The sequence below is a fragment of the Sciurus vulgaris genome, assembly GCF_902686455.1.
Source record: "Sciurus vulgaris genome assembly, chromosome: 6".
Classification (NCBI taxonomy): domain Eukaryota; kingdom Metazoa; phylum Chordata; class Mammalia; order Rodentia; family Sciuridae; genus Sciurus; species Sciurus vulgaris.
This window is the reverse complement of record NC_136466.1, coordinates 138,813,540-138,828,469: the sequence shown is the minus strand read 5'-3', so window position 1 is coordinate 138,828,469 and position 14,930 is coordinate 138,813,540. Positions and strand designations below refer to the sequence as shown.

General features: G+C 41.8%; 1 protein-coding gene and 1 long non-coding RNA gene across 4 annotated transcripts in view; both read left to right on the top strand.

Moving 5' to 3' along the window:
• The window catches only part of LOC306663869, a 408,598-nt gene that overhangs the window by 298,527 nt on the left and 95,141 nt on the right, over positions 1 to 14,930 (top strand). The window lies entirely within an intron of this gene.
• The window catches only part of OSMR (oncostatin M receptor), a 66,422-nt gene that overhangs the window by 15,067 nt on the left and 36,425 nt on the right, over positions 1 to 14,930 (top strand). For both annotated transcript variants that reach the window (XM_079144454.1, XM_079144455.1), the window contains exons 2-3: positions 122 to 207; positions 9,498 to 9,670. In XM_079144454.1, the coding sequence (XP_079000580.1) occupies positions 135 to 207; positions 9,498 to 9,670 (246 nt within the window). In that variant the 5' untranslated portion in view covers positions 122 to 134. The remainder of the gene's footprint in view (positions 1 to 121; positions 208 to 9,497; positions 9,671 to 14,930) is intronic.

Sequence of the window (14,930 nt, the reverse complement as noted above, 5' to 3'; positions counted from 1 at the left end):
AGAGATGTGGATCCAGGATGGGGGAGAATGGAACCTTTAATGCCATCATCTACCACGATTGGCTCTAAGACACCTGATAGAAGTAAATAAATCTCATTCTTTATCATTCCTCTTTTTTCAGGATACCTGGACCTATGGCTTTCTTTGCAGTCTTTCAGAAAACACTCCTGTTAGCATTTCTGTCCTGGAGGACTTTCCAGAGTGAAGGTAAGCAGTAGAAAGAACAGTAAGGAAACGGGTCACTTAGAGAAGAGCTGAGGTCACTGGGGCTTTGGAGAAGAGCTGAGCAGTTTCCTGCCACCTTTGGGAATTACCTGCAGTTGATGAGTTGCTCACACGTCGTGATGTGTCAGGCTCAGCAGCAGTTGCCTTTGTCTTCCTCCTCCTATGGCTCACTACAACGCCTTAACCCGACTTCCTGGTCAACGCCTCGGTCAGTAGCACACTCGTGATTAGACCTAATGTGGGTGAAGTTCACAATTAACGTATTTTACCAACGCCATTGCCAAAGTAGTTCCTTCTTACCTTACTGGGTAAAGAAATGGAATGTGCCAGACCAGTACTGGCTGCTGAGTCAGAACATGTTGTTGTCCCTCAGCCACATTATTTATTTATTTATTTATTTATTTACTTAATTATTTTTACAGACTGCTTTTTGGTTCGTTGTACACAAATGGGGTACAACTTTTCATTTCTATGGTTGTACACGATGCAGATTCACACCATTCGTGTAATCATACATGTACATAGGTAATGATGTCAGTCTCAGTCCACTGTCTGTCCTTCCCTCACTCCCTCCCTCCCCATTTCCCTCTACACAATCCATCCTTCCTCTGTTCTTCTCTTACCCCTTGTCCCCTCCACCCCAGGTATGTATCTTCATCCACTTATCAGAAAAAACATTCGGCCTTTGGTTTTTTGGGCTTGACTTATTTCACTTAGCATGATATTCTCCAACTCCATCCATTTACCTGCAAATGCCATAATTTGATTTTTCTTTATGGTGTCTTCCAGCCACATTGATTCAGAAGCAGTTAGTTAGCTTTGCAAAATGTGTAAAAGCAACAAAATTTCATGAACCCAAAGAAACCCAGTTGAATCTCCACAAGATACTATCTTCAGTGCTGAAATATTGTTTATAAATAAAGAATATGAAATTTGTCCCTTTGATACTTCCCAACAGGGTATTTTGAGATAAATCAACTTTATAAATCAGGTCAAGAAGAATTCAACTCTTCTCAAAAGTTTATGGACTTTGAACCTGTTTAAAAGTAGATCCTTAGACTTGAGAGTTTCTGTTGGTTCCTAAATTATCATTGTCTTCATCCCTATTTTATAAGGCTTTACATTTCCTCTGCCTGTGTTTATTCTGTCCTGGCTTTATAATAGAGAATACAGCTATCTCCTCTTAGGAATTACTCACCCAAATCCTGTCCGTGGATTCTGGGAAATGATGCCTCAAAAAATATGCACAGAATTTCTTATCACTTCTTAAAACTCCATAAAAAGGTATTTGGAAAAAGGAGATTTTGTTCTGATAATAGCTCAAGTCTCTTCTGATATGCTTTAGATCTGACTTATTTTCAGTCCAGGACACGTGGGGAGATACTACTTCTTATGATTTCTTAAAAATCATAATTTGTTGATTTCTTCCATGATCTGGGGCGATGAGGTGGGACTAGGATTTCTCCTTTGGAGCACATTTACCTCTCACTCAAGAGCAGGTTTAGGCTTGCCTGCTGCAATCTGAGTGTGCTACAGCCTGGCGGAGGGTGGAGTCCGCACAGTAAGCATTGCTTCGGCCTAGCCAGCGCTCCAGATTCCGAAACTGTCCCACCTCCCCAACTCCATGCTCTCCAGGCAACCCCAGCCATTAACCCCAGCTTTTTTGGCACAGCCTATTTCGCTAGTGAAGTCGCACTATCTGATTCCACAACTGCTGACATCAAGCCCTCCACTAAGGCCCTCTGCTTTCAGAGCAGGGCCTGGTGCCCACTCTCCCAGCTCCTTTGGTTAGCTCAGTCTTGCATTTCCCTGTTTTCCTATCAGTCAGCCTTTGTTTCTACTGCCAGCCCTCTCTGCTAAGCAGGACTTCTTTGGTCAGTCAGTCTTGGTCTTGTCCTCATCTGTACTGTTTGGATTTCTTGTTGCAATTTCTGCTGCATTTACCCAAGTACCTACTAAACCTTCACTCAACTAGTTGGGTTACCATACAACCATCCAGGTCTGAGAATCTATTTCAAATAACCTGGCCTAACTACTCCCAAAGAGACAGCTTTTGTGAAGCCTGGGCACATGTTTCCATTAGCCAGAGATCAGGACCTCAGCATTTTGGTGTATTTTCCTCCACTTTTGTGTCTGTGTACACACAGAGATAGAAAAGTGCATATGTGGTTTGTAAAATGAAAGTTAAATTGCACTATATATGTCTTGGGATGTTTTGGTTACTTAAACAATGAATGCAGCTTGGGTGAGTGTTTCCCTTTGATATTAAATGCCCTTCCAGAAATAACCTGCTATTTCAGTGCTACATGGCACCCCACCTTGTGAGTAGATCACGGCTTATTTCCTCAAGCAGTGTCAGGCCAGCCAGAGAGACTGTGGGAAAGCAGGAGGAGAGTCTGTGATCATGTCCAGGTCTGATTCACAAGTCAGGCTTTTTGGCTACACTCCAGCATAAAGAAATGAGAACTGGGCTGGTGACCAGGAGCCCTGGGTCTGGTCTGGTGCTTGGCCTTGGCAAAGTCATGTCCTGATTTTTGACCTCAACTCCCTCTTCTGCAAAACAATGGGATTGGATTTAATAATCTGTATGGTCCTTTTAGCTCTTTGACTTTATCTGGCCTTCTATTACTTTTGACCAATTTCTGACTGATATTACTCAAGAACCTGAGTACTTGCTGATCACATATGTTAATTTAAGGAGCTTCCCCTTTATCAAAAGCAACATATCATTATTTTCTAGAACTTGTGGAAATAAAGTTTGCAATTGACTCACTCATTCAGCAACTAATCACAGAATGTCTGTACTACCACTGGTTTGTTGTTAGTCTCTGTTTCCCTGAGCTGAGTAAGACTTAGTCACACCCCTACTTAGGTCACAGTCTACTAGAGACAAAAACAGAGACAGCCTGTTATGGCATGCTGTTATCAGTGCTATAAACAAGGGGTGAGAAGAACCACGGTGGAATGGTGTATTCTGAAGTATCCTGATATCTTAGAACAATACTTATTTTCAAATATAACATTTTATGTGATTCTGAAACTAATACATGTTTCCGAAGAACATTTACCAAAACATTTAAAGAAAAGTATGAAGAAGAAAATTAAAAATCACTCAACCTCATCGTCTAGAAATGATGACTGTTAACATTTCAGTTTGATTTTCCTTTATAAGTTAAAAAATGACATCTACTTTTAAAAACATAAGATGGGGTGCATAACCCAATCTTTTTTTTTAGGATTGTATGTGTATTAGCCCATTTCTAGAACGTCTAAGATCTGGGAGCCCCATGGGATGAGAGGAGAGGAGAGATTACACAGTCTACAGGAATCCAAAGAGATTCAGGGAAAAGGCTCACTGTTTTATAATGAGCCACTCTAACTAGGGTCCCAATGAATGACATTAATGCCCTACAAGAGCAGCACCCCCAGTTACGTAACATCCTCCCAGTAGGCCACACCTCTTCAAGGTTTTACCACTTGTTAACATTGCCAAACTGGGTATCAAGCTTTGAATACAAGGCCCTTTGCTGGACATACTCAAACCATAGCAGGATGGAAAAGTTTGAGAAAAACATAGGATTTAGGGCCAGGGTTATAGCTCAGTGGTACAGCGCTTGCCTGGCATGTGTGAGGCACTGGATTCAATTCTCAGCACCACATATAAATAAATAAAATAAAGGTATTAAAAGAAAAACATGATTTAAACTTGGTAATGGAATAAGAATAGAGTTGGTAGGATTATAGGGAAGGGATTTAACTTCTATATCATTTCAACATTTTTATCATGATTTAACATTCTTTTGGTTATATTCATATTACATAAAATAACCAATTAATAGTGAAATGAGAAAATTATTAACATTGACTATATTCACAATATTATATAACCATAACATCTAGGTCACAAACACTCATTACCTCAAAAGGAAACCCCATGAAGCAGTTACTGGTTCTTCTCTCCTCAGCCCTTGGAAACTACCAGTCTGCTTTCTGTCTCTATGGATTTACCTATTCTGGATATTGCATTCTACTTAAGAAGAATCATATGATTTGTAATCTTTTGTGACTTCTTATACTTAGCATGTTTTTGAATTTCATCCAATTTGTAACATTTATCATTTTCATTCCTTTTTACAGATGAATAATAGTCCTTTGTATATAACACAGTTTATTCATTCAGCCATCCACTGATGGACCTTTGAATTATTTCTACCTTTTGGCTGTTATAAATGATGCTACTATAAACATTCATGGACAAGTATTTGTTTGAATCCCTACATTGAATTCTTTGGAATATAGACTTAGGGTTGGAATTGCTGAGTGTACTATAATTCTATTTAAATATTTTGAAGAACTTGCCAAAATGTTTCCCACAGTGATGAGCCATTTCACATTCCCATCCGCAGTGTACAAATATTGCAAATTTCTCCACATTTTCTGTCAACACTTGTTATTTCCAGTTTCTTCTTCTTCTTCCGACCATTTGGTGAATGTGAAATTGTATTTTAATGTGGTTTTGATTTACATTGCCTTCACCACAAATGAGGGTAAGCATATTTTCCTGTGCTTGTTGGCAATTTGTTTATCTTCTTTGGAGAACTGACCATTCATGTCCTGCACCCATTTTTAAACTGAGTCCTTTATCTTTTTGTTGCTGATTTCTAAGACTTGTTTATATTGTTTGGCTGCTAGAACCTTAGCAAATATGTGATTTGCAATTATTTTCTCCCAGTTTGTAAGTCATCCCTTCACTTTCTTGATAATACTCTTTGATGCACAAAAGGTCTTGTTTTTTTTTTTTTTTTTTTTTTAATTTTAATGTAGGTCAATTTGTCCACTTTTCTTTGGTTGTTCATGTTTTAATATAACATCTTGGACTCACTGCCAAATCCAAGATCATGGAGTCTACCTTGAACACTCTAACCCTCCCTGTGATTGCATTTACAAAATGTCGCAAGGTATGGGTTACTTTCTGTGAAAGCAGCTGTTGATGGCCCGTGTCCTTCATTTTTCGGTTGTTCTTATTAATTCAACTTCACTAGAATCTATTGTGTGAATTTTTTTCCACATTCTGAAGGTAATTCCTTGTCTGGATCTGAAGCTTTCTACCAGTTGGACCTGTCAACTGAAGAGCTACATGTTTTTCTCAGCTCCTTAGCTTATCTGGCTCCATCCAGAGCCCCATCTGTCATCTGTTTCCTGAGTGTGGCAGGACATTTTTGGAGCCACGAAACATATCTCTCAGACATTCCTCCCATGAGACCTTTGATTGGATAATTGTTCCTGTCTGAACTGTTGGGGAACAGTAAAACAAAGGGCAGTGCAGTTTTCAGTATTAGATAGATCACTATTTAAATTCCATATAAACTTTTTAAAATTGTTGAACCTCATGGATCTTCAATTTCCTTAGTATTATCAGCTGGGTGCAGTGGCACATGTCAATAATCTGAGTGACTCAGGAGGCTGAGGCAAGAGGATCACAAGTTCAAGGCCAGCTTGGGTGACTTAGCAAGACTCCATCTCAAAAATAAATAAACAAACAGGGAGATCCAAGATGGCGGACTAGAGGGAGGCTGCATTCCTTGTCACTCCGTAACTCCAGTTTCAAACAGAGGATATCTGTTTCTTGGTAAGGCAGTTTTTGCTGTTTATCGATCCCCTGCTGTTTAACCCATTTGTCTGCTGTGATCACCTGCAGTCTGCCAGCACGTAGACACGTTTTTTGAGTTCAGATTGCTCACTGTTAGGCGCCAATCATCCACCATTTGCCTGCCTCTCACCTGTCCATCGCCTGCCTTACACCTATCCATCACCCAACACACGAGGTTCACCTCCCGATCATCCGACAACAGTCAGCAAACTGATCACCCACTGCCAGTGGAGCACCAGCTGCCTGTTGTTGCCCGGAAGTTCACTGTTACAGTACCTGCAGGTTTGATTACACGTGGCTGCTGCCATTTTGAGACAACAGCCAGGCCCCGTAGGATACCTGGCCGGACTGACTGAGCCAGGTCTCCAGGATCCCTCAGCCCGACCGATCACTCCCTGCCTCTGGAGCCCTCACATCAACTGACTGCTCCCTGCCGCCAGGACCCCCAGACCTACTGACTGCACCCTATCACCGGGACCCCAGACTGACTGATTGCAACCAGCCTCCAGGATCCCACAACCGCACAAACACACCCGATTTCCAGGACCCCTGCCTGACTAATCGCATCCCTCCTCCAGGACCTCCTGCTGACCACGGCCACACCCTGAGCTGCAGCTCCCCATTTGCCAACACATTTGGAAGCCAGAGCGGCCATCTTGGATAATCCTGGAAGCCATAGCTCCGATCTTTAGGTGGGGCAAAACCCATCCTGAGACGCCTGCTGGAGGCTTGAAGCTCATTGTCAGACAAAGGTGCCAAAAATATGCAATGGAGAAAAGATAGCCTCTTCAACAAATGGTCCTGGGAAAACTGGAAATCCACATGCAACAGAATGAAACTAAACCCCTATCTCTCACCCTGCACAAAAATCAACTCACAATGGATCAAGGACCTTGAAATCAGACCAGAGACCCTGCATTTTATAGAAGAAAAAGTAGGTCCAAATCTTCAACATGTCAGCTTAGGATCAGACTTCCTTAACAGATCTCCCATAGCACAAGAGATAAAAGCAAGAATCAATAACTGGGATAGATTCAAACTAAATAGCTTTCTCTCAGCAAAGGAAACTATCAGCAATGTGAAGAGAGAGCCTACAGAATGGGAGAATATCTTTGCCACTCATACTTCAGATAGAGCACTAATTTCCAGAATATATAAAGAACTCAAAAAGCTCTATACCAAGAATACAATTAACCCAATCAACAAATGGGCTAAGGATATGAACAGATGCTTCACAGAAGAAGATCTACAAGCAATCAACAAACATATGAAAAAATGTTCACCATCTTTAGTAATAAGAGAAATGCAAATCAAAACTACACTAAGATTCCATCTCACCCCTATTAGAATGGCGATTATCAAGAATACAAGCAACAATAGGTGTTAGAGAGGATGTGGGGGAAAAAGGTACACTCATACATTGCTGGTGGGGCTGCAAATTAGTGCAGTCACTCTGGAAAGCAGTGTGGAGATTCCTTAGAAAACTTGGAATGGACCCACCATTTGACCCAGCTATCCCACTTCTCAGCCTATACCCAAAGGAGTTAAAATCAGCATATTACAGATACAGCCACATCAATGTTCACAGCTGCTCAATTCACAATAGCCAGACTGTGGAACCAACCTAGATGTCCTTCAATTGATGAATGGATAAAGAAACTGTGGTATATATATACAATGGAATATTACTCAGCTATAAAGAATAATAAAATTATGGCATTTGCAGGCAAATGGATGAAATTGGAGAATATCATGCTAAGTGAGATAAGCCAATCTCAAAAATCCAAAGGACGAATGATCTCACTGATAAGCAGATGATGACACATAATGGGGGGTGGAAGGGGGGCAAGAATGGAGGAAGGAGGGATTGTATAGAGGGAAAAGAGGGGTGGGGAAAGGAAAAATAACAGAATGGATCAAACATCATTACCCTATGTAAATGTATGATTACGCAAATGGTACGCTGTTACTCCATGTATAAACAGAAACAACATGTATCCCATTTGTTTACAATAAAAATAAATTAAAAAATAAATAAAGGAACAAACGAACAAATACATAAAAAGAGCTGGAGGAGTAGCTCAGTGGTAGAGCACTCCTGGGTTCAGTTCTCAGTACCTCAAAACAAGAACAAAAGCAAAACACCTTCTTGCCTTACAGTTTTACAGTATTACATGAGACCATATAAGTAAAGCAGTAGCACTGTGCCTGGCAAATAGTACATGTTCAATAGTGTTGTTGTGTTTACTTCCCTGTTTAAAAAAAAAAAAAACATATCACAGCAATTTTGGGACTCTCTTCAGTATTGGAGATGGCATCCATTTTTGCTGTACAAAGAGACATTCTCTTCAATTATTTTTAAGGGAGGGGATGCTGAGAATTAAACCCAGAGTCTTCCTCATGCTAAGCACATACTCTACCCCTAAGCCATACCATCCCCAGCCCCTGTCTTGCCTTTTAAACTACATGCCAAAGAGTTTCAGTTCACTAGAGCAAATTCTTAAGGTACTAAAAAAAATGAATGCCTAGGAGATGGTACCTGTTATACCACGGGTGGTCAGTCACCAGCTGGTTGTGTCAAGTCTTTATCTTTCAATATCTTCCTATCATTCCCAGCTTACCTCAGACCCTTTCAGTCCAACAATTCAAATAGTTGAATCAGCAACACACAGTTCCTTTCAAATCTATATGGCGTACCCTCCTCCTACGTGGAAAACCATGCTTTGCTTCTCTAAGAATGAGCAACTCGCTCAAGGCCTATCTTCTCTCTGGTAGCAGAGTGGTCACTGGCATTGGTGCCATTGATGGTTTAAACTGTCAGTTTGAGAAATATTGGGTCACTTCCCAAGGTTAATAAATGACTTCCACAAATCTATTCAAATTTGAATTTTTTTTTTTTTTTTTTAATTTTGTGCTGGGGATCAAACCCCGGGCCTCACACATACTAGGTAAGCACTATACCACTAAGTTTTATCCCTAGACCTGAATTGCCTATTCTTCTACAAACTCTATCACACCACCAACTACTCTAAACTTACAGTCTCTAATTTTTCATGTGAGTTTGTCTTTTCTTTCCGACTAAGTTCTTTCTGTAAGCTAGGAATCTTATCACAAGTATTTGTTTCACACCAAGTGCCTCATATACTGCTGATCTCATCCAAAAGTTCAGTAGCTTCTTTCCAGAGGGCTTTTAAGTTCAGTACCCTGAAATACAAGGGATCATGTCTAGAGATAGGATATGCATCCACTTTATAGCTTTTCATAAACATTTTAATTCTGGAAATATGAAATTTATACCACCATATCTTCTTTCTTTATTCAGCCCTGTTATGAATTTCAAACCTGTTGGATTGTCTGGTTTGAACTCCCTTATTTAACTGTTTACCAGTTTATTAATTTGCTCTATACAGCTGAGCAAGTTATTTTATCAAGTTCTTAATTCCTTCCTCTGCTAAGTGATTTCTAAATTCCTTCCCAGATTTTCAAAGTATCTGATTCTAGGATGCCTGTATGAGGAATAATTTTCAAGACCAAATAATGATGAAATTGAACAGTTTAATTATCTGTGATATTCATCATGTTCCTGTTTAATGTTATTTCATACCTCTCTTTGTGCTTTCAGTCTTGGCTGAATATGTATCATTGACTCCTGAATCACTTAAAGTCTCCACCAATTCTACTTGTCAGTGTCTGCAGTTACAATGGAGTATCCACGAACTTCCTCATCATCAGGAATTGAAAATGCTATTTCAGATGGAGATCAGTAGAGTTAAACCATCCAATGTCATCTGGGTGGTAAGTATTTTTCTTTTTTGGCTCAATATTTTTAAGATCCTTCCATGATTTATCTTTTGTAACATCCAAGAAATTTCATTGTGCCAACACATTAGCAGCACCAAACAGTTTTCCTAAACAATTGCACTTGTGTGTTTTTGCTTAGGAGAATATTCAGGACAAACTAACATGGCCACTTTGGGTTGCTGGGATGCTTTATGAAAACAGATTATTTTCCCAGTTCTGCTCTTTCCCCTAAGAGGACTATTAGGCCCATCCTTGTGAATACTAGATTCCTAAGATCCATGAAGATCAAGCATCTCATTTTTCTTCCCTTTTTCTTCCCTGTCCACCAGAGATTTTCATGAGTGTTATATTTTGGCAACATTCTTCTTGCCAGTATGGCTTCCTGTCACTTTCTTTGCTTATACTGTGTTGAAATGCAAGGAAGAGTAAGTACCACTACTTCATGTTCCAGTCAGCAAAGAGGTTCTCCATGGGCCAAGTTGGAAAATAAATCAGTGCTATTTTTTGTTTTTGTTTTTTCCATGTGGGGTTTCTAGGGGAAAAAAAAGATAAAAATAAAAAACTAAATTAAGAAAATCCTTAATTTCACTCTTTTTCTCTTTAGATTATTTGGTGTAGATTTGCACTCAACTTGGTTCAAATAATGGTCATGTCTATTGTGCCTGTCACTTCTCTGTTTAGTGCATTGGACACATTGATGGTTTCTTCCCGCTACCATTTCTGCTCTAGGAAACCTCAATAACAGAAGGGTGTGCTATTATCATGGGGTATTTAAGAACAGTGGAACATTTTCTTGTTGAAGGAACCTGAGATTTTTCCTGGAGGCACAAGACTGTGCTTGGGATCTCCATTAACCCCATGGAGGTCCACCTTCTCTCAGGCAGAGGAAAACGTGGTGCTATGACCCAGGATGTTAGCACCTTTAGTAAAGCCCAGAGGTCACGATGTTCAAGGCTTCAGTTACTTCCCTTATCCATTATTGTATTTGAGGTCCAAACAAGTGGCCTGTGATAAATAAAATGCTGACCCCATCCACGTAGGATTCATACCAGATCATACCAGATCTATAATTGACCGCTCAGAAGGCACTTTCCCACAATGAGAGTTGTTTAGTGTGCTGATTTTAAGCAATAGTAACACTAGATGTAGCTGTCCACTTCCGCCATGAACACGACTTTCCACCTCCCCCTCACATTATAGTCTATTTTTTGTGGTTTTGGTGGATAAACTGGTTGTTGATTCCAGCCAGAAAAAACATTGAACAAAGGCCTTACTGAGACTAAGAATTGTCCTAGAAAAATAAATGTGGGGGAAGTAGTGGAGGAATTTTGGAAAACCAGCCCTATTGCTATTAACAAAAATAACATTAACCATAAACCACGAGTGTCTTATTCTGTAGTTTCCAAAGGACAGGTCAGGTCCTCTGTCATGTCAGTTACAGTGTCAGCCACATGGATCCCCCTCCTTTCCCCCAGAGCAGTTGTTCATATCTGTCTTCACATTAGATTCATGCAGTCGTCTCTACGCAAGGTGGAGCAGCTTCTGGAACCGACTTCTGTAATGTTCTGGGGCTCCAGATGCTTAAGAGTCGAGTTTTGTCCTGTCTGTTGTGCTGTCCTCACAGCACGCAGCCCAGCTTGTGGATCACAGAGGAGAGAGCCACAGTCCAGAGAGATGCGTGGTGTCACTCAAGGTGACAGACAGGCCGGTGTCATCACTCTCCCCACACCCTGAGACGGAACATGGCCACGTGCGGCCTCTCCAGGCCATCAGAGGACCACAGAATTGATGTTGCCATGAGAAGCCCTGTCTCATGCCTGACGACGAGGCGAGACATCGGATTCTTCCCTAGTTACAGAAGAGGAAGAAAGCCAGCTGAGTGAGAGAGGATGCGTCCATATGGACACTATTCTCCTCTCCATAGGGCAGATCCTACAACACAGGGCTGACTGCACCCCCTCATGCTTCCAGACTCACTGTCTCAGATCACTGTGTTGCCAAGTGAGACAAAGGAAAGGCATCTTGGTCCAGGTGCCTACAGCAGGAGCAGGGCCACCTCCTGGACAGAGCTGGCCATGTGGAGCCCTGCTGGCAGACTCACTATGTGGTTCTGCCCTGGGCCAAGGTCCTCCCTTCCCTTCCAACCAGTTGCCATGTGATTTTGTCAACAGCAGGAACAGGCGTAGTGACAGACGGCTCAAGCTTGGAAGGAAACCCAGAGTGTGAGTCAGTTTAGGGATAGAGCTCACACTTCGGCAATGAATCAGTGACCCCGGTTAGACTTCTGTGTCACTGTGAGTCTACACATTACTAATGGTGCTTAGTGCCAAATTACACTTGCCTCTTCAGTGAATGAAAATGGCCTAAAGGCAGTTCATTAAACACACACACGCACAAAACACACATGTATTTCTGTTTGTTTTGGTTTTTGGTACTGAGGATTATTGAACCCAGGGATGTTTTACCACTGAACTACATTTCCAGTCCTTTTTATTGAGATAGGGTCTAACTAAGTTACCCAGTCTGGTCTTGAACTTATGATCCTCCTACCTCAACATCCCAAGTCACTGGAATTACAGATGTATGTCACCACATTCAGTCACCATGTTTTGTAAAATCACTGAATTGCTGAATCCAAGGATTGTTTTATCTCCTTCACTTGCAAGTCTGCAAAGACCACAAAGCACAAGTTAAGATTACACAGAATCCACACAAGGTGTCTGGGGAAACAAATCACTGCGTATTAACGAAGTGACTAAGTCACTCATTACCCAGGATTAGACTCTGGGTCCAGATCAAGCATTGTGCAAGGTGGGGGACATCAGTGCTGAGCCTGCCAGCAGAAAAGAGGTGATACACATACAAACAGAGTGTTCTGAATGTGCGGTGTGTGCAGGTCACTGGCAAGGTGCTGTGGGCTTGGGCTTGACCTCCTGCAATTTGGGTGAAGGTTTGTTTGAGCCAAAATACGAAAAAGTAATATAGTAATTGATTGTGGAATGTGGAGAAGGGCTCTCTGGGAAGAGCTGATGGGTGGGAGGAGAAGTCTTCAAGTCGGGCGTCAGCTGGAGAACTTCCAGGCCGGAATGCAGGGTGCTGTGTGGGAGCTCTGAGCATGTGGGGACAGGCCAGGACAAGTGGGCCTGGGCCTCACTGCATAGGACACACTCAGGTTTTGCTTCTTATCCAAGAGCAGTAAGAATAAGGGCAGTGGCAAGATCTGGTTTGAGGTTTTTAAAAGCCCACTCAGCTGCAGAGTGGAGAACAGTTGGGAGAACAGAAGAAGCAGGGAAAGTGACTGGTAGGAGTGGGCTTCAGGTCCAGGCCAGGCGGAGATGGGGTGAGAGAAGGGGCTGAATCTGAGGGAGTTGCAGGAGGCCAGATCCAGTCTGTGACTTGGTGACATTTAGAGGGATATTATTATCATGAATATAGTTCTTTAAAGTTCTTTTCCTTCCTTCCTTCCTTCCTTCCTTCCTTCCTTCCTTCCTTCCTTCCTTCCTTCCTTCCTTCCTTCCTTCCTTCCTTCCTTCCTTCCCTCCCTCCTTCCCTCCCTCCCTTCTTTCTTTCTCTCTTTTCTTTATTTTTTCTTTCTTTCATTCATTTTCTTTCCTGTTTTCTGTTCTTTCTTCTTGTATTTGCTTTTAGATTAAAAATGCATTTTGTCATCTAAGAATAAAATAACTCAATAAGCTGAAATGAAACATAAGCATTTAAAAAATCAGAGTTCATTATGGAGTGTAAAGGAAGTATATAATTAAATGACACCTGAGCGGACCAGGGTGTTCTGATTCCAGGATTGTGTTAGTTCTACCATGGACTTGGTTTAAGCTTAGCCACCTGGAAAGGGCACACGCATAGGTGGGAAAAAGTTCCAGCTGCTGCCTCCAGGTGGTATGTGACATGCAGGTCACCCTGTCCCCTTCATTGAGGATTTATCATTTTCCCTTAGATAGGTGGGTATAGATGCAGACTCTGATTCCCCCAAGAAGTGCAAAGTATGTATTGTTTCTATTTCTAGCTGTGGGGGCAGAAAGCAGGAGTCTTGGGAGAGGCATACTGAAAAGAATGAGTGCCTAAAACTACAGGGGGCACAAACAATAAGGAAGCATAGTCCCTGCTGTCTCAGGACCACCCTAGAGTCACAAATCATTACCGAGAGCTAAGCACAATGTTCATGAGAACTTCAAGGAGGCAAAGGTGGGAGGAATTAAGAGGAAAGGGGCTTCATGGGGGCTAGGGGTAAGCTCAGTAGTAGAGTGCTTGCTTAGCATGAGCAAGGGCCTAAGTTCCATGCCCAGCACCACTGGGGAAACATCTCATCAAGGAGATATGGTGTGACCCGGGAGTCAAGGATGACACTGATTCCTAACGCGGAGGGAAGTAGGGTGAACTCAACCAGGAGCACTGCGAGAACGAAGAGCAAACCCTGAGGCGTAAAGAACAAAGCGTATCCCAGATGTGTTGGGATATGGGTCCAGAGAGAAGATTCTGGAAAGAGAGAGATCAGTGGATCCAGCTTATAGAGGACCTTGAATGGCAGGATAAGATGTATTGAAGCCATTGGAGCCTGATGAATTTGAGAACAGAGATGCCAATGTCTTGGAAAGATTAAGACGAAAGGTTGTGCCAAAAGGCCAAATTATGGTTCAACCTGGACAAGCTTCTCAAAGAACAGTGTAAGACATTCTATGTGATTGACATCTCTCGGGCCTAAGATTCTTACAGATGAAGCTCATTGGAGGGGGTGTGGTCCAGGTGGCCACCGTATCTGAAAAGACAAGAGATAGAAAACCAAGGGTGACATGGAGAGCCATCTGTTGACTTCTGGAGACAATCAGACTTCCAGGGTGTCATGAAGGGCTGTCCTTTCTACAGAGATTTGGCCAATCTGATCTGACACTGGTTGAAAATGAATATTTAAAAACAACCATCAATCTTGCTTTTTTTTTAAAAAAGATGATTCAATTATCTAGTTTTCAGGAATTTTCTTAGCAGGTTCTCTGTAACTTGCTCTGAGAACACCTTCTGTCACCAAACTTTTTCCCAAGACTTGATCGGTTTCTGTCTTCTCTCCACTTGCTTCACATGGACCCCTGGAATTGGACAGCCATAGGGGTTGAGTGCTGGGTTTTCAAGTGGCAGGATGCTGAGACATCAGAGTCAGGGGGTTGACTGGTTGGAGACAGACTTCATTTGTATGTGTGGTAGAATTGTAATGGGATTAAAGTTTGTGCTTTGGGGCAAAGCAGGT